The sequence below is a fragment of the Capra hircus genome, chromosome 1 (genome assembly GCF_001704415.2).
Source record: "Capra hircus breed San Clemente chromosome 1, ASM170441v1, whole genome shotgun sequence".
Lineage (NCBI taxonomy): Eukaryota > Metazoa > Chordata > Mammalia > Artiodactyla > Bovidae > Capra > Capra hircus.
In genome coordinates, this window is record NC_030808.1 from 117,286,414 (window position 1) to 117,312,755 (window position 26,342).

Here is a 26,342-nt window from a genome sequence, read left to right on the forward strand (position 1 = left end):
CCAATAGAGTAAGCCCTTCAAAAATTTAAAGTGCAAAGAAAGTATGTTCATATTCTATTTAAAATACATATTGTCCTTTTGGTTTATTTTGCTGCTTTATCTCATGCTAGATACCACGTGATTTCCCCCCCCCAACATAATAAAGATCAGTTTTAACGATGAGAAACTGTACAAAGCAATTCATGCATACACTGTTGCATGTATGCATTTCATATGCAAGTATTCATACCTATCCCAGAGGTTCTTTGATTCCTGAACCGTGTTCAAATGGAACGCTTGGTAGAAAGCAGTTGAAGGATTCCTGTGAGACCCAAGAATCAAATGGAAATGAAGTTGAGAAAGTACAGTAAAATCACTACTTTTCAAAAAAAGAAGGAATATTTTAAATTTCTAACACAGTGCAACCACTTTAATAAAAAAAAAAAAAACCCACATTAGCTTGATTAAAAACATTTCAAAAGAATTTAAAAGCTGGACAAAATCCAGCAGACCCCAACAACAATGCAGGAAAAGAATGGGGCAATACAGATAAAATTAAATACTAACTAGCATCCAGTTGTGTGTGTGTGTGTTTATATGCCTATGAGCATGATCAACTCATAGCTTAATCAGCAACTATTTTTTATCAGATGCCTTTATAAATCCCTACACATGTCAATAGTTTAACAAAGCTGTTCTCAGGTATAGTGTTCACATAAAATAAATTAAACCTTCATACTATAAAAGAATCTTGACGGGACAAGCTCCCAGCATGCTTGTTTTACTTCACATCTCAGAAGTTGTTTCTCAGGTGACTGCCAGTTTCTCTGCCACCCCAGCATATTTCCAGTACCCCCAGCTCCCAATCTGCACACCTGCCATGCCACTTCCATAATTCCTGATGCATGCTGTAGCAGAGACACAGCAGCAAGCTAAGACTAAGCAAGCTAAGTGCTGATTACATACCAGACTCTGTTCTAAGTGCTTTATATTTACTAACTCAATACTACAACAGTCTTAAGAGGTAGGTGCTATTTTTATTCCCATTTCATGGACATGGGAACTGGATCAGAGAGAAGAACCTGATGAACGTCACAAAGCTAGTTAAGTGGCAATCTGGTCCCAGAATTTATACTCAAACTACTATGCTAAGCATACAGCAGAGTTAAATTTTAACCTTTCTAGGTCTGTCTCTTTATCAGTTAAATGGTGATATTACCAGTTAGCCTTGCAGGGTGGTTCAAGAACTGAGACTATATATAAAGTTCCTAGCATTCTGTCAATGCTCAGTAAGTGACAGCTATTATCTTTATCATCAAAATGAACTTCAGATACAACAGGGAAATTCTGAGATCCTAACTACTGCCTTAGGAGAGTCTGAAGTATTATTAGTACAATAAGAAAAACTATTTCCAAGTTCTACTGGAATAACAACCAAGTATCAACAAGTATCACTGATCATCAAATAAAACATTCAATAGTATTCCATGATTACAAAATTCAAGTTAAGATACATTATCTGCTGAATTAAAAAAAAAAAAGACCATTTTAAATTTTAACCAGAAGGCACCTTTCAGATGATCCCAAACTAAGAAAGGCAGACAGACACTAGATGCCAGCATGTCACCAGTTCAACTGTTTGATTACTTAGGAGTCTTCAGTATGTGTTCTTTTCGCTTTCCCTACTTTAACTCCTTTCTATTCTTTTTACTATTTCTGCACTTTTCTCTTGACTAAATCCAAGGCAACTGAAGGCACTGACTAAACTGACTAATATCAAGAAAGAATTAAGAAGTTGCTATTGTTTAATAACTTGTACCCTCTCTAGATGTATTTACCATGGCTCTTTTTTTTCCCACTGTACTTAGAAAATCTGTCTGCCAAATTAAATGAAAGCCAACTAAACCAACTGAAAACTCAATTTGGCTTTCTTTAGCAGTCTCACCCAAGATCATATGGGAACAAATTTGCTATTCACACAGGTCTGTTTGGAGACCTTGGGTTTAAAATAAACAAAGTGACACAAAGAGGAAGGTAGTAAATACAAGAAAATAACAAAGAGTAAACTTAAAAGTTACCGTGTAAGTCTGGAATTAAAAATTCATTAAAGAACATTTACAATATATTTTTAAGGGTGATATACTTTAAAAGACCATTAGATCCCAATTTTGGAAAAATATAAACATATATATTTAATTTAAATTAAATCCAAATGCAAATAAATTAGTTTTAAATGAAGCCACAAGACTTTAGTTATGAAATTCCAGCATTTTAGCACCGATAGTAATAATGAAATGTTTCTCATAAGCCAAAGGCAGAAGTGTAAAAGAATATATCTGCAGTTAGATGTGTATCCTGGGGGCAAGAAAGAAAAAAAATCTGTGAAATACAATACTATAAATGTACTTAGTCTTTAGAACATGTCAACAAAAACATTTAGGTTGCAAGAGCTGGCAGTTAACAATTCCTTTTTACATATATATTCAAAATAAATAAGCCATATGGATTTATATAATCTATGCAGTATAAAAATTTTTAAGTAGTTGAGATTCCAGGGATAAACATTTAGATAGTCTTAAAAATATGAAATTTTTGGTTTCTGGAATACTTAAGCTGGGATGTTATCCATACACGGAGAGCTTTTTAGCAAACAGCAACAATTAATCTCAAAACACTGATTAGCAGGCACAGATTAAAGGAGTCAAGTCTATGAAACCTAGTTGATGGCGAATTTCAAAAGGGCCATTTGTAATACTGAAGGGTCAGATCAAAGACTTTTGTTTTGGAATGGCATAAAATTGAGGAAATCAAGAGTTCAAGGAAAACACTGTTAATGGGGAGCATTTCAAGTTTATAGTCTATGATATTTGAAGGCATCAAGAAGCAACTGATATTAAAAATTTGTTAGAAATACTAAATTTTTTGGAGATTTGGACACAAATGCTCTTCTGCTTAAGAAATAAAATTTGAAACCACTTTTCTAACATATTTGATGTCAATGTAAACTAAATATAAAGTATATATAAATATAAGATACTAATTTAAATATAAAGCTAAAGAAGCACTTCTTCAAAGACTGAGGTGTGGCTTACTCTCAATTTATTTCAGCCTGCTACAGGAAAACATTGTTTTCCTATTTGTAAAAAAATTTCAAAACCAACAGACAATAAACATTCTCTCTGAGTTTATATACTGAGTAGTCTGTCATGATAATTATCAGATGTACCAGAAGTACAAAACATATGTACCTCAACTTTAGAAATCTCTAAATAGAAACCAGGGAAACACAATAAGCAAAGGAACAAGGGCCATCTCTCCAACATTATAATCTACAAACTTTAAATGATTTTAAAAACATTCTTTAGGTAAAAGGTTACAACACAACAGATCAGTGTCTACAGATGCTTTTCCTTTATCCTATCTCATAGCCAGGAAAGTAATAAAATTAACCCTGGGAATATCCAAGAGCTGGCTATGGAGTCTGAAAGCCTGAATCTGACCCTATGCCTTGTTTGACTTAACAGCTATGTGACTCAAATCCTCAGTTTCCTTAATCTATAAAAAGAGGGAGAAAAACAGTCACTACAATCGCTGAAAAGATGAAATGAGATTATGTATACATAGGCTCTAAAACAATTAAGCCTGGTCTGTGTTTAATACAGGGTTATGATTTCTAAATATGTTATATAAAAATCAACTTTTGGTAGAGTATATTAACATATACCAAATAGTTTACCATTATTAAGGTACTACTGGGGCAAACAGAATACTTAAGGCAAGCAGAATGCATGAACCTGGAGCCAGGTAGATAGCAAGTTATTTAGTCCATTCTATTGGAGAATTCTACCTCTGGGATTCAGATCTCCCCCAGGATTTCCTTATATACAACTTTATCACAAGATTTTAATTAAAAATACAATAATTACTATAAAAGGGTATTGAAATGGTTCCAAGATACATACTACTTAAACAATAAAAGCTTCAAGAAACTTCAAGAACAGCAATCACAAACTTAAATGGTAAAAATCTCAATTTCTTTCTGTGACATTTAAGCCCTTAAACATTCTGGTTACTGTCAAATTAATCACATCATGTTCCACATCGGACAGTCTTACTCTTCCACATTGTTACACAAAACTGCCCTCCTACTTGGAAAATCATCTGCTTCTTTCATCAGTGACCCAATCTGAGTGACTCTTAAGATTCAGTTCAAAGAGTTAGCTTCCATAGAATGCAAAACTAATAATGGGTTGCTTCTGAGGACAGAAATTGGGTAGAAGAACAGAGGTGGCAGAAAGGCTTTCAATTTATACTTGCATATTTTGAATTTTAAACTGTATAAATATATTACCTATGCAGAGAATAATTTAAACAGAAATCAGTCTAACTATTCCCTCCCTACACAAATCTGACTTTTAATTGTCCTAAATTGTTCGCATTAATAACTTAAATATTCCATCACAGCCTACAATGAAGTATACAATTGCTAATTGTTTCCATAAATCCCGAGATCTTACAGGAGAAGATAAGTCTTATTTCTGTATCTCAGTTTGTACTACTCAGAGAACCCAGAGAAAGCTGAATGACTGACATATTGCAAATGTTTTTCCTGGGCATTCAACTTGCTTACAAAGTATTTGTAAACTTCATTTTTTGGGTCACACATTAGTCTAAGGGCAGGAAAAGGGTTTTACCAAGAGGAAGGTTTAAGTTGGCAGCTCTCTCATAAATGGACTTAGGTAATCTTAAAGTCTGACCAAAGGCTCAGGAAAATGAGGAAAACCAAGAAAATTAAATGACTTGATCAAATAAATCAGCTAAATGGTGGAAAAGCCAGGATTAGAACACAAGTTTCTGAACCACTTATTATATCATGACTTTTTCTGGCCTGAACCAATGTCTCCTTTTCTCTAATTATATCCATGCCATGCAATTACATTTTTGGATCAAAACCGAAGACTCTTGATTCCATCATCTTTAATGGTCACTCATGATATGCCATATGGTACATAACTAAACACACTATAGATTATTTGATCAAGAGCCCCCTCTCCTTTGTTTTCAAAAACTAGGTAGACCATATAACACGGATTTGTTTTGGTTTACTTATAATACCAATTATTGAAACTGAATTCTAATTCTATTTTAGAAACCAGTCAGCCTTAGAGTATCCTTCATACACAGATTAAACAATTTACTTGTGTAACAATGAAGATGGATAGCCTAAATCTTTACCGATAACATTTAAAACACACTAGCATTATTTATAATATTGACAAATTAATCAGTTTCTCTTCTAGATATCTATATTCTTTAATCAGATTTTAGTAAGAGTTTATGGGAAAGGAGGCTTTAAGTAACTTAACATTTAGACTTCACTTATTTGTCTTGCCTACTATGATGAGTATAAATTATCAGGATGTTTACTAATTGTCTATGTCCATGGTGAACATTATTAACTCAATGATCTACAAAATTTTTACATAACCATCATATATAAATGTACAACTTAAAGAATATGAGTTCATTCTTTTTTAACAAAAGGTAGTTTGAGTACAAAGACATAAAACTAAAACTAAAAACTTTAACCTGACTTGAGGCTTTAAATTTGAGTGGTAAGCAGTCCAAAGTAGCATAGATGAAATTTAATTCACCTGATTTAAAAATAGAACCAATCACATACTTTTTAGAGGTAGAGCAGATAATCAATATACCTTAATGTTACCAGTCAAATCTGAAGAGTATACATTAAAATATTATGAAAAATCATGAAATGATGTATAAGAATGATACAAATTACTGTTCCTAAATCTTTACACCGGAGTCCCAATTTTTACCCTAAGCAAAACCAGATTAAGAATATAACAAATATTGAATAATCTGGTGTGTTCAAGAATTATTCTGGTAAAGACCTAATTAATTATACAAATGATTCAGAATGCATATTCTTTGTGGAGGCAGAAATTTGTATTACATGATTTAAAAGAACAGCTTCAAATCATAAGACTACTGATTTAGTATAAAGAAAAAACTTAAGGGATTTATTACAATTCAGAAATTTTGCTACACATATCCCTTCAACATTGTCAACAATTAAGACTTCTTATTAAAAATCTGCTCTTCCCATTAATAAAAAGATTCCTTAAAACATTATTATTCAGGCTACATTTAACAAGATATACCTGTTTTTGTAAAGCCTCTCTTCTATTTAAGGAGTAATTCAATTAAGAAATAAACAGTATCTTTCTGGAAAAGGAAATACATACTGATCTAAAACAATTATTAAAAGAAGAAATTAGACCACTGTTCCTTACTAGTAACATGGTATGGTTCCTATTCCTTTTGAGACCATATTTCATATTATTTCACTATATTTACTTCTGTCTTGGTTATCTGCTATTACTTCCTACTCCCTAAATCCCTCAGCTTCTACCATTTTAGGGAAAAAAAAGTCAAGATTCTTTTATACTCCCCTATCAAACCATTCCTCAGGGAAGAGATTCATTTTGGTTTCTTTACCATCTGATTGGTGGGGCAGCTCTTTGTTACTAGAGGACTCTAGAGAGGACTCTAGAGCACCCTCCAACTTCTTCTGGTGCTGAGAAAGACTAAGTGTGTTAGTCATTCAGTCGTGCCCGACTCTTTGCGACCCCATCGACTGCAGCCCCCCAGGCTCCTCTGTCTTGAGATTTTCCAGGCAAGGATACTGGAGTGGGTTGCCATTTCCTTCTCCAGGGGATCTTCCCAACCCAGGGATCGAACCTGGGTCTCCTGCACTGCAGGCAGATTCTTTACCGACTGAATTACCAAGTACCAGGTCATAAATCTAGTATCATGTTTTATTATTTCCAAATTAGTGCTATCAAAATTCCCAAAGAACAGACTGGTCTTACATTTATTCTCATAAGGGAGAAAACATATACTCCACTACCAGTACTGAAAAAAAAAAAAAAGAAAAACTTCTCACTATAATTCAAAATACCCTCCATCACTTCCAAGAAAAAGACTGTTACTAAATGTTACTTGGCAATGTATCTTATCCACACACATAAAAGCCCTTATATTTTCTAAAAAAGTTAACCAACGTTCAGTCCATACAATTTAGTTCACAGAAACTTTTAAACAACTGTGTCACCGTGAATAAAAAAGGCTATATGCCTGCTGATACAGTTCCTGGTTTTAAGAATTTCAGGCACTTTTTGATCACTGGCCTTTCGGGAAGTGTATCATAATTTCCTTGACTTAGAGCCAGGTTTTATGACTAAAGCATACCAGTGAGGCACTCTGATGAATGCATCAGTATCAGTTTTTATACTAAATAACAATGTCACTCATATGATGTCAATCAAACTTTGATTACAAAATCCTTAGTAAGAGTACTTAGGCTAAGATGGTATCTAGTATGTGATTTAAACATCAACTATAAAGCCACAAGGCAAAATTCAATATTGATAAGGAACCATAAGCTCCCAAAGAAATACAGATTCAAGTAAGGAGCTTTCACTTTTAAAGACTAAATGCAGTTAAGTTTTTTCAGAGCTCTGGGAAGTTACTTACAGGTTTTTAAAACAGATAAGAGTGACAGTTTTGCCTCCCGATACACATTTACTAATTCTCTTAAATGTCAAAAAAAAAAAAAACTTCATTAAAAAAATTATATGTATATCTCATATACATATCTATATATACAACTATACAAACAAAATCTGTGTTTATAGCACATACCAGGACACACCACTTAACACTTATAATTTATACTCTTTTATCAGCAGTCATTAGCAAACTACACAAATAAAACTATTAACAAGATATAAAGATATCTGCCACTAGAGGATCCTTACAATCAGGTTTTCAACAGTCTTTTGGTTGCAGTTGACAGTTCACAATTGCAGCCATTCATGAGTTCCTGGAATGTGGCCTACAGAGTTCACGTTGGGCAGTTATCTATGGAAAACGATCTGTGATGTATTCCTTTTCCAAAAGAGCCAGTAATATTTTTTACCATAGGAATCTGTTAAATCTATAGGTAGGTTAAAATTTTTTTGTAACATTTACTGTAGATATGTCTACGCATTTTTTATGAATCATGTTTTCAACCATTATTATATCCTCCAGTTTACGCAAAATCAACTTAAATAATCTCAACAACTGACCATTAAGCTAGAATGATATAAAATGTTATGCTAATTAACAATATAAGCTCAACAGGCAATGTCAACTGAGAACTTCAAGACTTTTCTTACTTGGCATACAAAACCATCAGCCCCTTTAAAGATATGAATAGTATATAAGGTCTGATTCTTTAAATTAAATGGTCTCAAAATGAGACAATATAGATCCTTGTATTAAGTAACAGAACCAATATCTACTAGAGTGTTTAATATATTAACTTAAACCACCTGAATCTTTTTATCTTCCATTTTCCTTCCTTTTCTCAAAGAAATAGAGTGTTTACTGACATCTTAACGGCTTTTTAAAAGGCAAACATCTTTTAAAAAAATATTTAAGGATCTGAAATTTGTCAACCTATTAATAATTACTCAAGACCTCTCACACCAGTATTTTGTTTACATCTGAATGACTGCAAATAAAACTGTATGAAGATTTTAATTAAAGGCAACTTAAAATCATATTAAAGATATTTAATGTGAGTTTTTTAGTACTATCTCCTCAACAGTACTCATCTCAGTAATTTAAACATACCACTGGAAAAACTGTTATTTAATTTCACGCATACACCTTTAAAATGTGCTCTCTTTTACAAAGGCTTTCCATTAAAAAACAAATTTAAAAAGACCCCAAAACTATTTCTACTTAATGGATTTATTCCTTCACCAGGTGTGTTGGTCCAGTGACAAAACAGTCAAATGTGTAAGATTACATCTTGGAAACTGGCATGTTAAATTAGAAACCAATGGAAGACTATAGCAAAAATTAGAAATGCACATTTGATAAGCAATGAAGACTTTAAAGACTGGGTGGGGGAGGGAAGTGCCACATTTAAAATAGGAGGATACACACAGGAAAACCCCAGAACTGGTTAACTGTTAAAATTGATAAGAATACTGATAGAGTAGTATCTGTAATTCAGATAGTCATATGTTTGGAAATAAGATTCTTGAAATTACCAACTCTTTTAATAAAGAGAAGAAATAAATGCATCTTTGAGGTCACAACCCAGAGTTCCCATTTATCAACAGATCTCTCTGCTTCATACCATATCATCACATTAAAGTTCTGGCAAATGTAACTGAAAAAAAACTGAGAGGTATGAAGGAGAGAAAAATACATTCAATTCACAGGTGTGCATGTGTTTTTGGGGTGCTGAGGGGCTGAGAAACCAGTCATTATTTCTTGAAGAGATATGAGGTGGAGGGATGTACAACACGAACAGAGAGGTAAGCAATGATTATTTACCAACCCATCAAAAAATTGGCTTCTGGCAGCTAGAAAAGGGAAGATGCCTGCTGATTATTACCAAAGGTGAACAAATAAACTCAAGTGGCATTTCAGGTGTGCACCAATGTGTGAAAAGTGAAATATGGCAGAAAATGTAGAGAAGGATTTTTCTGAGTGGCTTGTGGAATCAGTCTTTATTTGGTAGTCCCATCCACATAAAATTTCTCAGTGACTAGTTGAGCTCACTTATGGACATGTGGTATTCTCTAAGGGTTCTCAAAAGACAGACACCCCACAAGCAAATCTCCTATAAAAAAAGATGAACTTTGAAGAGAGGATGAATTTCAGTGAGCATTTCAAACCCACAGAAGTATGTAACAAAAATACAAGGGTAATTAAAAATGAAAAGAATGTGAAGAAACTCAGAAGAAAATTAGAAGAAAAAGTTTTAACAGGTCTCACGTATTCTAGTTAATCAGAAATCTATAAAGGTACTTCTGATCCTTTACCACACGTAAAATTAAACCTTTCTCAAAACAGAAACCCGAGAAAATAAATTTCTAACTGTGAAGTACCTGAAACTTTGTGATTTTGAAAAGTAATTTTTGGTAATAAGCTAGTTTTTTAAAATTTGCATTATATATACTAAGTCAAAATTTCATGTGACATTTCCTCAAAACCACTTAAAATCCTTATTAAATCATAACCAAACATCAACTGTAGTGGACTTGGTATGGCAATACACCAATCTGTCCTTGAACTGTTTAAAAAGCATCCCCCCTAAACAGAGGGAACCAGTTGTTAACATTCATATTTTTACTATAAAATCACTCTAATTTTTAAGAACTACAGCTTTCCCTTCTGTCAGAGTCTCACATCTCCCCTTTCTACAGTAAAAAGATTGATGGAAAATAAGAACATCTTTCCAATACACTTTCTGCCTTAAAAAAAAAAAAAAAGCATCTTAAAAGAAGTCATTAGGAAGCCTCCTGACCTGTCCTCTTTTATTAAAGGGCTGAAGACAGGATCTCCAAAGCCAAATTTGACATTTCATCATTATCTCTCCACCCTTTCCAGATACACTAGAGATACCTTACATGGTTCTTTCTCTATTACAGGGCCTCCTGGTTTTACAGAATGGGCAAGTCTTAACTCATTTTATGTCTCAGTCTCAGAACTCACACTGACAAAACACTCTCCCATTAAGTGTTCAAGTGTGATCGACATCTAATAAAGGGACAATCGTACGGGGCATAACCTACTAGCTATCACTTACAAATCGAGAAGATTAAACTAATATCCACCCTTTCGAATCAACAATGTTGCATTCCTATCCACTTTGGTGCTTATAAACAGCTATGACATCAATTCTATCATTTTTACATCAGTAATCTAAAACGAATGTCTTTTCAAGAACCGATAAATCAATTTTATTAAATACAAACTACCTTTTATATTTAGAAATGTTAAGGTCCTCAAATTGGAAAAAAGAAACAAAAGAATCTCCCACAGTTGCATCCTAAACTACAACGTTTGGTCAAGCATTCCCATCAAATATTTCAAATAAGATTTCCATACCTGTCTTCATCACCATCAACAGGAATAGCTATGCTGAATACAGAGGTGGCGAGACTGTTCATAGGTGTTAATTGAAGGGGATTTGCCAGGGCATCTGCAACAGGAGGCTTCACAACAGGCTTATTTTCAGCAATGAGAGAAAGTGATGGTTGAGGTAGGGGTTCTGATTTTCTTCTAGTATCGTCAACTTGCCCGACTAAAGGCTGGGTCTGAGTCTGAAACTGGCTCAGGTCAGACTGCGGTAGACTCGTCGGGGCACTGGCTGTGCCAGGCGCTAAGGGCAGCCCCACGTGCTGGATGCTGCTGCCGCTCCTGCTGACCGGAGGCTGGCTGCAAAGCTGCGGCGCCTGGCCCAGGGGCGCGGGAACATTTGGCATAGTAACAGAAGTCGTCGACACACTAGGCACGCTGGGAGCGGGCGCGGCTGCAGGCACGTTGGCAACTCCGGGCACCACGGCGAGAGGGCCGCCGGGCACGACCGACGGCGCGCCACTGCCACCCATCTGCGGCAGAGGCGCGGCCTGCGGCTGCCCGACCCCGGCGGGAATCAGGCCCGATGGCGCCGTGCCTCCCACAGTAGCCGGGGGCACTCCGGCCGGCTGACCCTGCGCGGCCGGTCCTCCGGGCGCGGGGCCCGGCCCAGGGGCCACCGCTTCTCCGGGCAAGGAGGGCGCACCCATCATCTGCGCGCCAGTGGAGGCGGCGTTCTGGCCAGTGCCCGCGGGGAGACCGGCGGCCGCGGCGAGACCAGCTGCCGCGCCCGCGGAAGAGGGCTGCGCCGGGCTGGGCGGCTGCAGGCCGGCCACGTGCGGCTGCAGGTACTCACTCTGGCCGGCGGGCGGGACGGGCAGCAGATGGCCCGGCGGCATCTGAGGCTGAGAATACGCGAACTGCTGGGGCGGGGGCGCGGTGGCAGCGCCCACGGCCAGGCCGGGCTGCGCCAGGGTTACATTCGTCAGTGGCAGGCCCTGTCCGTTGGGCCCCGGGGGCCCGGCGCCCTGGGCCTGGCTGGGCGGCGGGGCTGCCAACCTCTGCGGCGGCGCGGCCGCGGCTCCCGGGAACAGCGGCAACGAAGCCGAGCTTGGAGCCACAGCCCCACCTACGGGCGGAGGCGGCGGCTGCGGCTGCCCAACGCCAAAACTCTGCGGCGGGGCCGGGGCGGGTTGGCTCATTTTCTCCGACTGGGGTAGCTGTGACACAGCAGTCAAGGAGCTGTCAGTTCCCGAGTCGGGCCCGTGCGCGCCTGGCATGGAGGCCACCACCACCACCACCGACCCTCCGGTGGCGCCCAGGCCGCTGTCCCGCTCCGCAGTCTGGTCAAAAGTATTGCTGTGCCTAATGCAATCCCCGGACCGGGTCAGGACGCTGCTATCGGAATCCCGCTCATAGTATTCCATACACGTCCATCGGCCGCGTCTATAAGGCTCCCCGCTGCCGTGGTCCAGCTTGATCACGCGAAAACGCGAACTACAAGCGGTGGGGGGCTGTGATGAGGCGGCAGTTCCCGGCGTGGCCGACGGGCCTGTGACCGGGGGGGCGCCGGGGGCCCCCGAGGAGGGGGCTGAGGGGGCGGCCGGCGACAGGGTGCTGGCCAGCACCCCGGCCACGCTCCGGGCCGAAACGGCTCCTCCTCCGTTGGCCGGAGCGGCTGTCGCGGCCGCCAGCTGTCCGTCCAGGAGAAGGTTGGGGGAGACGGTTCCGGGAGTCTCCGCATCCCCAACATTGTTGAGTGTCTCTTCGGAGGAGCTGCGCTCGCAGACCTCCTCGGGGCCGTAATCCGTGGCCCGAGAAACGTCGAATATCTCGGAAGAAACGTCCTCCGTGCGTGACTCATCCGGGTCGTCCAGGCTCTCGGTGTCCTCGGTGATGCTAGTAGCCACCTGGGCCGTGGTGACACTGGTGATCTGGAAGCAGCTCTTCTTCTTGGCCGGCATCTTGGACATGGTGAGGAAGGCTGGAAGGGCAGAAGCACCCGGCTCCTCCGCGATCTTGCCGGAAACCAGGAAGGGCAGAACACTGGCCCCCAAAGACAAAGTCCGTGTCCGTGCTGGGGTCTGAGGCCCGCCGCTGTAAGAGTCACGGGCTGATCCGGGCGCCGGTCGCTCCGTGAGACATCCTCCTCCCGTTTCCTTATCCGAGTCGGTCTCTACCGCTCTGCCCCCGTCTCACTCGTGCGGCGGCTCCTCCTTCCTTCTCGCCTCCCGCAGTCGCGGCGCCTCAATTCAATCCCCCCAGTGGCGGCGAGACCACTATCCCAGGGGCGGGTCGGCTGCTTCCTCCTCGCGTCTTCGGGCCGCCGTGGTCAATCCAGCTCCGCGCGGTCAACAGGCCTAGGCTGGGGGTGGGAGTGGGAGGGCGAAGGGGAGGCGGCGGCGGCGTGAGGGGCGGTGCTGCCCCGCTCCGGCTCTTCGAACCAGTGCCGGCGTCAGCTCCGGGCTCTCGGACGCCGAGGGAAGCAAGAGTAGGAGTGGCGAGTCCGGGGCCAGGGATTCCTGATTCAGCCAGGAGCCGCGGGCGGGTGGCGGAGCTTCGGCGCGGGCGGGCGGCCCTCCCTCCCCGGCTCTAGCCGGAGCTCAGTCCCAGGGACATGTCGACTGTCTCAGGCGGAAACCTGCTCCGGGGGAGGGGAAAGCCGGCTCGGTCCTCCCCTATACAGGGGGAGCCACCCCCGCGAGCGGGCGGTGGCGGCGGTCTCGGCCTTCCCCTCGCGGCTCCTGAGAGAGTGAGGGGCGGCGGCCGGCAGGCCGGCAAGCGACGGCGCGCCGGCTGTGTGAGGTAGCTGCGGTAGCTTCTTCGACTCTTCCTCGATGCGCCCGGTTCGCAGGCCCTGTAGAAACTGAAATTCAAACTGCTGAAGCGGCGGCTGCAGCTCCCTCCCCTCGGCCAAGATGGGGCTGAAATGGCCGCGCCAGGGATGCTGGGAGGAGCAGCAGCCCCGCTGCCGCCGCCGCTGCCGACTAAAATGCCGCCGCTGCCGCAGCCACCGCCAGCGCCGCAGCCGCCGCCGTTCCGTGACGCACCGGCGTCGTGACGTCACCACCCCGCCCCCTCCGGTTTCCTGCAGTTTCGCGTGGAGGCTGGGGGGTAGTGGGCGGGGCTAAAGGTTAAAAACGGGGAGCGGTTTTTTTTTTTAATTTAAAAAAATTTTTTTAATTTAAATTTGCCCTGTAGGTCTTTAAGAGTTGAAGAACTAAAGACTCTTAAATTCCAACTCTAGGAAAACTTACAGCCGCGCCAATTGAAGGTTTTTATATCGGTTTATTCGGAGACATTGGAAACTGGAGGTCATGTGCTTGCTGTGTCTAATGTTTAGCAAAATCTTAGTGAAAGAAGGCGATAGGAATGGAGGTTGGGGGATTTAGCTAGCATAAAGAGGGAGACGGCTGGAGGAACCGAATCACTTATAAAAAGCCTTTCCTGCAAATGAATGTTATCCTCTATAGTCAGAAGAGTGAAATGTTGAGAGAAACGGGGAGGATTAACCAAGAATAGCAAGCCAGATTGAGTCAGAAAAAGGATCTTTCAGCCAGAAATTTTAGTGTCCAACAATGGCATCAGGAGATGGTTACTTGCCCAGGATGAGGTCAGTTTAAAAAAAGATTAGAGGTTACCAACATATTCCTAATTTTCTTGAGTTTGTTGTGATTCCAGCATCGAAGAGTTCGTTTAAACATCTTGAGACTGTTTTTACTTTCAGCATGAAATCAGCTTATGGGCTCCATAAATGTAGAACCTACTGCGTTAAATAGTTGTAGTTCTTTCTTTTGTTTATTCTGAAACTCTTAGTTAGAGCCAGAGTGTTAGATGGTTTGGATTGGGCCGTGAACAATCTGAGCAAGTTAGGAAGCACTCTTTCCTGTCCAGAAAGCAGCTATGCAAGTACTGGAGAATTTACCATCATTTAGTTACTCTCTGGCAAAAGAAAATGGTAACGTCATTCTTTTAAATAGTTGGAAAAAAAAAAGAGGAAGGTGGCTCTTTGACACATCGTTTAGGTAAAATCTAAAGTGTCTTGATGGAATTCAAAGTTTAATATCTATTACAGCTTTAGCAATCATATCATGACTGACATAAATCAAGGTAATTATTGTATTCAGTTCTCTAATCTTTGAAGAATAGAAATATTTTTTATTCCAAAGGATCTTTTGATAATTTAAAATTTCAGAGAACTGTTTAGGTCATTAGTTGAAAATAATATACAAGGATATGTCTATGTCATTAAACTTTAGGAGACATTGTGTATTTCAAACCAAATGACTGAGGTCAGGATGTGAAATAAGACAACGTAATAAAATTCCTGCTTCTTAAGGGGGTGGGAGAGAGTAAAGGAACCAAGGGGTAACATAATGTTGCTATTGTGGCAAAAATAGCTAATGGAATGTTTCATTACTAAATCTGTAATTTCAGTAATTGTTAGACAGTTTTCCATCAATAAGTTAGATCAACTGGTTACATCAAATATGAGTTTATAAAAACTTCATTTTGGATTGATTTTCTAGATTGTTAAAAGTGAAGATCAATGGGTGATATTATGTGTGCAGCTTTTGGAAAAGTAAGTATTGTATGCCTGCTTGTCCAATTACGTTATATTATTACAGCAACTTCATATATACATATGTCTATCACTTCAGTTCAGTTGCTCATTCGTGTCCGACCCTTTGCGACCCCATGGACTGCAGCACGCCAGGCCTCCCTGTCCATCACCAACTCCCAGAGCTTACTCAGACTCATGGCCATTGAGTTGGTGATGCCATCCCACCATCTCATCCTCTGTCGCCTTCAATCTTTCCCAGCGTCAGGGTTTTTTCCAGTGAGTCAGCTCTTCACATCAGGTGGCCAAAGTATTGGATTTCCAGCTTCAACATCAGTCCTTTCAATGAACACTCAGAACTGATCTGCTTTAGGATGGACTGGTTGGATCTCCTTATAGTCCAAGGGACTCTCAAGAATCTTCTCTAACACCACAGTTCAAAAGCATCAGTTCTTCGGCACTCAGCTTTCTTTATAGTCCAACTCTCACATCCATACATGACCACTGGAAAAACCATAGCCTTGACTAGACGGACCTTTGTTGGCAAAGTAATGTCTCTGCTTTTGAATATGCTATCTAGGTTGGTCTTAACTTTCCTGCCAAGGAGTAAGCGTCTTTTAATTTCATGGCTTCAGTCACCATCTACAGTGATTTTAGAGCCCTAAGAAATAAGGTGTGCCACTGTTTCCACTGTTTCTCCATCTATTTGCCATGAAGTGATGGGACCGAATGCCATGATCTTCATTTTCTGAATGTTGAGCTTTAAGCCAACTTTTTAACTCTCCTCTTTCACTTTCATCAAGAGGCTCTTTAGTTCTTCTTTACTTTCTGCCATAAGGTTGGTGTCATCTGCATACCATCTGAGGTTATTGATATTTCTCCTGGCAATCTTGATTCCAGCTTGTGCTTCCTCCAGCCCAGCGTTTCTCATGATATACTCTGCATAGAAGTTAAATAAGCAGGCTGACAATTAACAGCCTTGACGTACTCCTTTTCCTATTTGGACCTAGTCTGTTGCTCCATGTCCAGTTCTAACTGTTGCTTCCTGACCTGCATACAGATTTCTCAGGAGGCAGGTCAGGTGGTCTGGTATTCCCGTCTCTCTCAGAATTTTCCACAGTTTATTGTGATCCACAATTTATTTATTTGGCTGTGTCAGGCCTTAGTTATGGTGCTTGGACTTGATTGCCCCATGGTATGTAGACTCTTAGTTCCTGGACCAGGGATTGAACCCATGTCCCCTGCATTGGAAGGTGGCTTCTTAACCACATCAGGGGAATCCCCACATCAATTTTTCGATTGCTTGTTATGCTACTCTTACATTTAAAGGAAACATTTAAGATGTTAAGTAATCCATAAGACTATTTCTCCTTAAAGGATATATTATGAAATGAAAGTGATGACAAAGGTAACTTAGAAGACATCAGTAATGGGCTATATTTCTAGTAAGGATAGAGTTAAAGATGTTAAAGGCATCTTAGCAAAAAATAATATCTATAAAGTTAAAATTTTTATTTATCTGTTGAAGGATTTTTGTGGGTTTAAACTAATAATATAGTTCTCCTGAAAGTAAGTTTTCAAAAGCTTTTAAGGCCCTAGCTTCTTTTATATATTTTCTATTTTAAAATGTAAGGAATTCACTGCTTAAAATTTCTATTAAGAAATGAAAAGAATTTTGCTTTATGTAAATAAGTTTGAAATTTTATATAGAACAAAAAATCATATAACTCTGATGAAACTGCAAAAAGCTATGTAATTTCTGGTTGGCCCACAAAAAATTAAAAGCCAACATGTAACTAAAAGCAGGATATACATGCAAGTATGTATGTGTGTGCTGGGGGAGGGGCACTTCCTGAGTGGCTCAGTGGTAAAGAATCTTCCTGCCAATGCAGGACACATGGGTTCAATCCCTGGCTTGGGAAGATCCCCTGGAGAAGAAAATGGCAAACCAATCTGGTATTCTTGCTTGGGAAATCCCATGGACAGAGGAGCCTGGTGGGCTACAGTCCATCGGGTTGCAAAAGAGTCAGACACGACTTAGTGATTAAACAACAACAAATGTGTGTGTGTGTGTGTGTGTGTGTGTGTGTGTGTGTGTTTGTAAAGTTCATAATAAGTAGCTTGGTAGTATAACTCACTGGAACTGGGAAGCTCCCTGGAGTACCAAAACTCAAGGCTAGCTGTATTAAGGCAACTATCTTTGTTTCTTGCCTGACCCAGAAACTGCAGGTGGAAACTGTGGGATTCCTTGGTTACTGCTCTAGCACTTCTAACTTGACTGTTCTGTGCTTGATTCTTCACTCAAAGACTTAATTTGAAGCAATGTATGAGAAGCACATTTAGGAAGAACAATGCAGGGAGGAAAATGACTTAGAAACTAAGGAGTATTTCCACTGATTGGGAAAAAAACAAAACACGAAACAATTATGGCAGAAAGATCTTTTCATCATGTGAGAGCATCATACCCCCAAATTTTACTAGGTTATCATCTACCCTTATCAATTTATTGTTCAGTCACTAAGTCATGTCTGACTCCTTGGGATCCCATGGACTGCAGCATTCCAAGCTTCCCTGTCCTTCACTATTTCCCCGAGTTTGCTCAAACTCATGTCCATTGAATCAGTGATGCCATCCAACCATCTCATCTTCTGTCATACCCTTCTTCTCCTGCCTTCAGTCTTTCCTAGCATCAGAGTCTTTTCCAATGAGTTGGCTCCTCACATCAGGTGGCCAAAGTATTAGAGTTTCAGCTTCAGCATGAATGGTTCCAATGAATATTCAGAGTTGATTTCCTTTAGGATTGACTGATTTGATCCCCTTACAGTCCAAGGGACTCTCAAGGGTCTTCTCCAGCACTACAGTTTGAAAGCATTGATTCCCAGATGGAAAACTATTTTATAGTCACAAGATCCTGGGATGTAAACCAGAGATACTCAAGAAAACTTGACTTTTTTTTTTTCTCAATGAATGAATATTATATTTAAAATAGTAATAGTATGTAATCTAAACACTCTGGGATAGAGAAAAGAAAGCTATACTTTCAGTAAAAATGAAGCAATTGCCTAGGTAAAGAGAAGTAACTCTTTAGAGTTAATACTACCAATCAGACAGTGACATTTATTGAGCATTATCTTGTGTGAATTAGGAATTGGATGGTTTTTATTCCAGCTAAGAAATTTTTCTGGAATTTAGAAATAACTTGTATTTATTTTCTATACTAAAAAAGTTTTTTTTTTTTTCTTGACTGCACCATGCAGCATGTGATACCTTAGTTCCCTGACCAGGGATCAAACCTGCACCTCTACAGTGGAAGCACAGAGTCTTAACTTCTGCACTGCCAGGGAAGTCGCTATTTTCTATAATTTTAATCACTAAATTGTTAGAAAAACGCAAAGTGGAGGACTAATTTTCAGGTTCCAAGAGCATTTGTTAGAAATAAATATTGGTTGTCTAAATAATAAGTATTTCATTTATTACTATGATTTACCTTGGGTCTCATTTCTGGAATAATATCTTATTAATAACCCCTTACAGTGAAGCTATTTTATACTATTTTCCAAAAAGGAAAAAAACAAATGTAACAGAAGAGGCCTAAGGCTAGTGAAATTCCATGAATACTTTTATAAAGAAAAATATAATCTGATAATCTGATTGAGATGTACAAACTTTGAGAACAAAGTATGTAAAATTTTCACATTGAAGGAAAGTTCTATTACATACTCTTCTAAAGTTTGATATACTAGCAAACAATGATGTCCTTTTTTAATGTTGAAGATTTCCTTGAGTCCCAAAGATCTTTGACGTTCAGGCAAAATATAGCAATTTGATGAAAGAAAAGGGTGCATCTTGAACTAAATAATAAATATAACATCCTATTAAAGCCTACTTTCTTTTATTATGGAACTTAATTTAGAAGCCAAAACATTAATTCTGTGGTTTTGAAATCTAGCTTAAATAAGAAAATCTATTAATGACTATGTCCCCCCCCCCCAACCATTTTTTTTTAAACATTATGTTACCACTTGGAATAAAATTAATCTACATTGCCTAATTGGAGAGAACTTGAGATCAAGAGTAATCTCCAATTTTGCTATCACTTTGTTTTGTGATCACTAAGAAGTCTTTATTAACCCCTCAGTTTCTGTTACTAAAAAGAAGCAACACTGTGGTAAAGGGGTGTTAAACTTCCAACCCCAGAGAAAGAATGGATGGAAAAAGATAATACATGTAGCATTGTTTTGGCATCTTTGGGAAGATAGTATCTTTGGCATCTTTGGGAATGTGATGCTGTTGGTAATAATATTTTCAATACAATTTGTTAATTAAAAACAAAGTTATAAGGTGTACATGATTTTAGGAAGAAGACGTATTCTGTCATAGATGAGCTATTTATTTACAAACATTTAATAGCATATCCTTTGGTATGTGAATCATCACTGTCTATTCTGTCCTTGTGTATATGAAGTTGGTATTGCACAGTTGTGATTATGTATCATTTCAAGTGATGATATACCTATAATTTTAAGTTATGACTTTAACACTCACAAAAGAACATTCAAAGACATTGCCAGTTTCTAGACTTCTGGATTATAGTTCCCTCTGTATGTTAATATTATCATCTTACAAAGTTTTTTTAAAAATGTGTTTGAATAGAGACTTATATACATGTTATTTGGACGTAAAGGATGGTCTAAGTGTTTCCAGTAGTCATGTATGGATGTGAGAGTTGGACTATAAAGAAAGCTGAGCTCCAAAGAATTGATGCTTTTGAACTGTGGTGTTGGAGAAGACCCTTGAGAGCCCCTTGGACTGCAAGGAGATCCAGCTAGTCCATCCTAAAGCAGATCAGTCCTGGGTGTTCTTTGGTAGGACTGATGATGAAGCTGAAACTCCAATACTTTGGCCACCTGATGTGAAGAGCTGACTCACTTGAAAAGACCCTGATGCTGGCAAAGATTGAGGGCAGGAGGAGAAGGGGACAACAGAGGATGAGATGGTTAGATGGCATCACCGACTCAATGGACATGGTTTTGGGTAGACTCCGGCAGTTGGTGATGGACAGGAAGGACTGGCGTGCTGCAGTTCATGCGGTCACAAAGAGTCGGACACGACTGAGCGACCAAACTGACCTGAAGTGTTGTTGGCTAATAATCTGATGGTCACTCTAACCTGGCTGATGGGACTACTTTTAATTTAAAGGAACAAAAGGTTGAAAGGCACAGCTGGAATCTTGACTACTTTGTATTTGAAGTTATGTTTTAATTCAAAACTAACTAGTTCTTTAGTCACTGGGAACAAATCACTTTTAGCATTTAACTTTAGAATACTTGAAATCCAAATTTGACAGCATTCATTCTCATTAAAAGCTCAACTCATGATCCATGTTTGTACAAGGATTTGTGTGTTACTTAAAATGTCCATGTAACAAGCTGCTTCTCTGCAAATTAATACTTCTCTTTCCATCTGTTGCCTAGGATCTTTGGAAAAGAAGAGAAATAGGGGAAAAGTGCAAAATCAAGGTGAAATGCTAACCGAAAGATCATTCCAGTTATGGCCATCAAATCCCTAATGAATAATCATATTGTGATTATTGTGGCATCTGCTTTGTGGTACTTACCTATTTTTAAACTAAATTGACCAGATACAAATATGTTTTCATCTTCAAATATTTAGGATATTTTCTCCATCTTCACCTTGTCTTTTTTGGATTTTGATACTAATTTTTCTTTTTTTGCATATTGCATATGTTCATTCACTGACTGATCTAATTCTAGATTTTTTTGTTTATAAAAATTTCATTCTTACTTGCTGTATAGGTACTCTGTCAATACAGCGGTTTTACCCTTGAAGGAAAAGATAATCAACCTTTTCCACAAAAATGCGTGTTCCTAACAAAGAGAAATTGTGTGGTAATGATTCATTCGCATTATCCAAGTATTCTCCACTGAATTTCTTTCAGCTTAATTACTATGCTTAAATAGTTGTGTTTTTTAATATTTCATCTGAAATGTTATATTTTGATGAAAGAAAAAAAATCTCCTGGTAACATTAGCCTTATATTTTGAACAAACAGCTTTAAAGATTTTTTTTTTTTTTAACGTGGACCAATTTTTAAAGCCTTCAGTGAATTTGTTACATTGCTTCTGTCTTATGTTTTGGTTTTTATGGCTGTTAGGCATGTAGGATCTTAGTTCCCTGAGCAGGGATGAAACTTGCACCCCCTGCACTGGAAGGGAAAGTCTTAACCCTTGGACCACCAGGGAAGTCCCTGAATAAACAGCTCTAAATATCTATTTGTTTCTTCATTCAAAAAATATTTAGAAGCCCACTATATGCTGGCCTCTTCTCTAGACTTGGGAAAACACTTATGAATTAGACTAGAAAAGGAAAGTCCCTTGTTCTAAAGGTTTATGTTTTAATAGAGAAACAGACACTGAAAAGCAAAAAAAAAAAAAAGTTGTAATTTCAAATATTTACAAGAGTTAAGAAGACAGAAAACAATCATGGAAGATGGAAGCCAGGGCACCTTAGGTGTGTGGCGGGTGGGCCTATGGAAAGACTTTTTTGAGTCAAGGGCAAGCTCATTGTCAATAGCCAGCATTTAAGGAGGAGAGACAGGTGCAGACAATGACCCTGAGGTGGAAACCAGTGTGTGGTGGAGAGGGAGCTGGAACCATCTGCAGGGAGCAGGGGCCAAGCAAAAAAACTTGTATTTTATTTTAAATATAATGGAAAGCCATGGGAGGGTTATAAGCAGAGGATTAACGTAACCTGATTTACATTTAAAAAGAAACCTTTTTGTTTTCTTAATCTCTCATAGTTTAGAATATGTTGTGTATTATGTTTAGACAAAGCTAAGCTAGCTTTTCATTGTATAGTCAAAGACAAGTTTATAGGGCTATCATATTGTATCATACCAAAGTGGTAGAAATATCTAACAATCTATGTGACAGTTCTTATATACAAATTTAATAACTTTATTTCAAAATGAAAGGTTAATACTCATAAGAAATCTTTTTCTCAGTGAGACCCTAACTAACTTAATTGCAGTGATTTTGATTACTCAAGAAGAATGTGAAATGCCCCATATAAAGAAAAAGAAACCCCTAAACAATGGTGAAAAAAATTGCATTTTGCTTAAATGCAACATTAGATAACTGACAGAACCCCCTGACAAGAAGAACTTCTAACAAATAGAGCTAATTTTAGGGAGGCTCAGAACTGAGCCTCATTTTTCCAATGAGATAAAAATATCCATAGATAAATCTAGGGACACTTTGAAGCATTCAGTGAGTCGTAAAAGAGCCACAGAGGAGGAATCGTTCTGGAAGAGGTAGGAGGCAAGGCCATATACATTTTGGTATTGCTGGGTTTACTTTCTTTACGAGATTACTACCTAATTTCCTTTTCGGGAGTTTTACTTGGTTTCATGGGCTATTTCTTTGTTAGCAAGAAAACACTAAGATAGCATTCTTTAAAGAAGTTTCACTCTGGTGTGTTAGTGGCCCCAACTGGCCTGGCCACTTTCTTCACCTCTTCCTTTGTCTTCTCCCAATTCCAGTCCTTTGTGTAAGAAGGTTAAATTAATTCTTACCATGCATGTGAAAGTCACACAGTCGTGTCGACCCTTTGCGACCTCATGGACTATACAGTTCATGGAATTCTCCAGGCCAGAATACTGGAGTGGGTAGACTTTCCCTTCTCCAGGGGATCTTCCCAACCCAGGTCTCCCTCATTGTAGGCTGATTCTTTACCAGCTGACCCACAAAGGGAAGCCCCTTACTATGCATGCACGCGTGCTAAATCGCTTCAGTTTTCTCTGACTCTTTGCGACCCTATGAACTGTAGCCCTCCAGGCTCTTCTCTGTCCATGGGATTCTCCAGGCAAGAATACTGGAGTGGGTTGCCATGTCCTCTTCCAGGGGATCTTCCCGTCCAGGGATCCAACCTGCCCCCACCCCCACCCCCAGCCCCATCTCTTATATCTCCTGTGTTGTTGGCAGGGGGGTTCTCTACCACTAGCGCCACCTGTGACGCTCTAGTTCTTACCATCAGTTCAGTTCAGTCGCTCAGCTGTGTCTGACTCTTTGCGACCCCATGAATCACTGCACGCCAGGCCTCCCTGTCCATCACCAACTCCCAGAGTTCACTCAAACTCATGTCCATCGAGTTGGTGATGCCATCCAGCCATCTCATCCTCTGTCATCCCCTTCTCCTCCTGCCCCCAATCCCTACCAGCATCAGAGTCTTTTCCAATGAGTCAACTCTTCACGTGAGGTGGCCAAAGTATTGGAGTTTCAACTTTAACATCAGTCCTTCCAATGAACACCCAGGACTGATCTCCTTTAGAATGGACTGGTTGGATCTCCTTGCAGTCCAAGGGACTCTCAAGAGTCTTCTCTAGCACCACAGTTCAAAGGCATCAATTCTTTGGTGCTCAGCTTTCTTCACAGTCCAACTCTCACATCCATACATGACCACTGGGAAAACCATAGCCTTGACTAGATGGATCTTTGTTGGCAAAGTAATGTCTGCTTTTTAATATGCTATCTAGGCTGGTCATAACTTTCCTTCCAAGGAGTAAGCGTCTTTTAATTTCATGGCTGCAATCACCATCTGCTGTGATTTTGGAGCCCCAAAAATAAAGTCAGTCACTATTTCCACTGTTTCCCCATCTATTTCCCATGAAGTGATGGGACCAGATGGCATGATCTTAGTTTTCTGAATGTTGAGCCAACTTTTTTACTCTCCTCTTTCACTTTCATCAAGAGGCTCTTTAGTTCTTCACTTTCTGCCATAAGGGTGGTGTCATCTGCATATCTGAGGTTATTGATATTTCTCCTGGCAATCTTGATGACAGCTTAGTCTCTAAAACAGGGCCATCATATCAGAGTGCTTCCACAGGGATAGATGCATAGGCCTATGAAACACACAAAGTTCATCTGTCTTCCTAACTGAACATGGGAGAAGAAACACCTTGATGTTTTGCACTAATAGGCCCCTGTGTAAAACGTGAACACACTGGTATAAATTGCAAACAAAAAGGAAAAGGAAAGTTTGCTTACCTTATCCAATACTTTTGAAACATACTATTTGTTATTTGAAGGCAGTTTTTTTGTTTATTGAAGAAAAAAATGGCAATCCACTCCAATGTTCTTGCCTGGAAAATCCCACACATGGAAGAGCCAGGTGGGCTATAGTTCATGGAGTCACAAAGGGTTCGACACGACTGAGCAACTAACACTTTTTGTTTATTGAATTTAAGATGTAGATCATAATGATTTGACTTGCATCATGAAATGATTACCACAGTAAGTTTTGTGATCCTCCATCATCTCTCATAGAATTTGGTGTTTTAGAAAGTATGATTATAAGGAATTAAGACTAAAAAGAGGGAGCTATAGTCAAAATTCTGTAATAACCTGTAAGGGAAAAGAATCTGAAAAAAAAAAATGTTTAAGAGCAGAAAAAGCAAGACTAAAAAGAGAAAAAGGGTAGTATGCCAAGGTTATCATGCAAATTCTCTAAAAGGATTTCATATGTTTCAGTGTTGCATTTTTGTTAAATATTCTGAAACTCTTAAATGTTTTCACAATTTATTTATGAAGCTTATGAATACTGATCAAGTTTAGTTAGTCGTTCAGTCTTGCCCAACTCTTTGCAACCCCATGAACCACAGCATGCCAGCCAGGCCTCCCTGTCCATCACCAACTCCCAGAGTCTACCTAAACCCATGTCCATTGAGTCGGTGATGCCATCCAATCATCTCATCCTCTGTCGTCCCCTTCTCCTGCCTTCAATCTTCCCCAGCATCAGGGTCTTTGCCAACGAGTCAGCTCTTCACATCAAGTGGCCAAAGTATTGGAGTTTCAGCTTCAACATCAGTCCTACCAATGAACACGCAGGACTGATCTGCTTTAGGATGGATTGGTTGGATCTCTCTGCAGTCCAAGGGACTCTCAAGAGTCTTCTCCAACACCACAGTTCAAAAGCATCAATTCTTTGGTGCTCAGCTTTCCTTATAGTCCAACTCTCACATCCATACATGACCACTGGAAAAACCATAGCCTTGACTAGACAGACCTTTGTTGACAAAGTAATGTCTCTGCTTTTTAATATGCTCTCTAGCATATTAAAACTTTAAAGTTTTAATATTTAATATTAAAAGGTCATAACTTTCCTTCCAAGGAGTAAGCGTCTTTTAATTTTATGGCTGCAATCACCATCTGCAGTGATTTTGGAGCCCAGAAAAATAAAGTCAGCTACTGTTTCCACTGTTTCCCCATGTATTTGCTGTGAAGTGATGGGACCAGATGCCATGATCTTTGTTTTTTGAAAGTTGAACTTTAAAACAACTTTTTCACTCTCCTCTCTTTCGTCAGAAGGCTCTTTAGTTCCTCTTCACTTTCTGCCATAAGGGTGGTGTTATCTGCATATCTGAGGTTATTGATATTTCTTCCGGCAATCTTGATTCCAGCTTGTGCTTCTTCCTGCCCAATGTTTCTCATGACGTACTCTGCATATAAGTTAAATAAGCAGGGTGACAATATACAGCCTTGATGTACTCTTTTTCCTATTTGGAACCAGTCTGTTGTTCCATGTCCAGTTCTAACTGTTGCTTCCTGACCTGCATACAGGTTTCTCAAGAGGCAGGTCAGGTGGTCTGGTATTCCCATCTCTTTCAGAATTTTCCATAGTTTATTGTGATCCACACAGTCAAAGGCTTTGGCATAGTCAATAAAGCAGAAATAGATGTTTTTTCTGGAACCCTTTTGCTTTTTCACTGATCCAGTGGATGTTTGCAATTTGATCTCTGGTTCCTCTGCCTTTTCGAAAACCAGCTTGCATATTGATC

The 26,342-nt window shown here is 39.7% G+C and overlaps 1 protein-coding gene across 5 annotated transcripts in view; it reads right to left on the reverse strand.

The window, feature by feature from the left end:
- TSC22D2 (TSC22 domain family member 2) overlaps positions 1 to 13,914 on the reverse strand; it is a 50,860-nt gene extending 36,946 nt beyond the window's left edge. Inside the window, exons 1-2 of one of the 5 annotated variants that reach the window (XR_001918144.1) lie at positions 10,957 to 13,914; positions 230 to 301 (exon numbers count right to left, since the gene is read on the reverse strand). Coding sequence is in view for 3 of the 5 variants with exons in the window: in XM_018049048.1 (XP_017904537.1) it covers positions 230 to 301; positions 10,957 to 12,899 (2,015 nt within the window). In the remaining 2 variants the exon portion in view is untranslated. The remainder of the gene's footprint in view (positions 1 to 229; positions 302 to 10,956) is intronic. The other 4 variants (XR_001918143.1, XM_018049048.1, XM_018049051.1 and 1 more) reach the window with 4 other exon arrangements.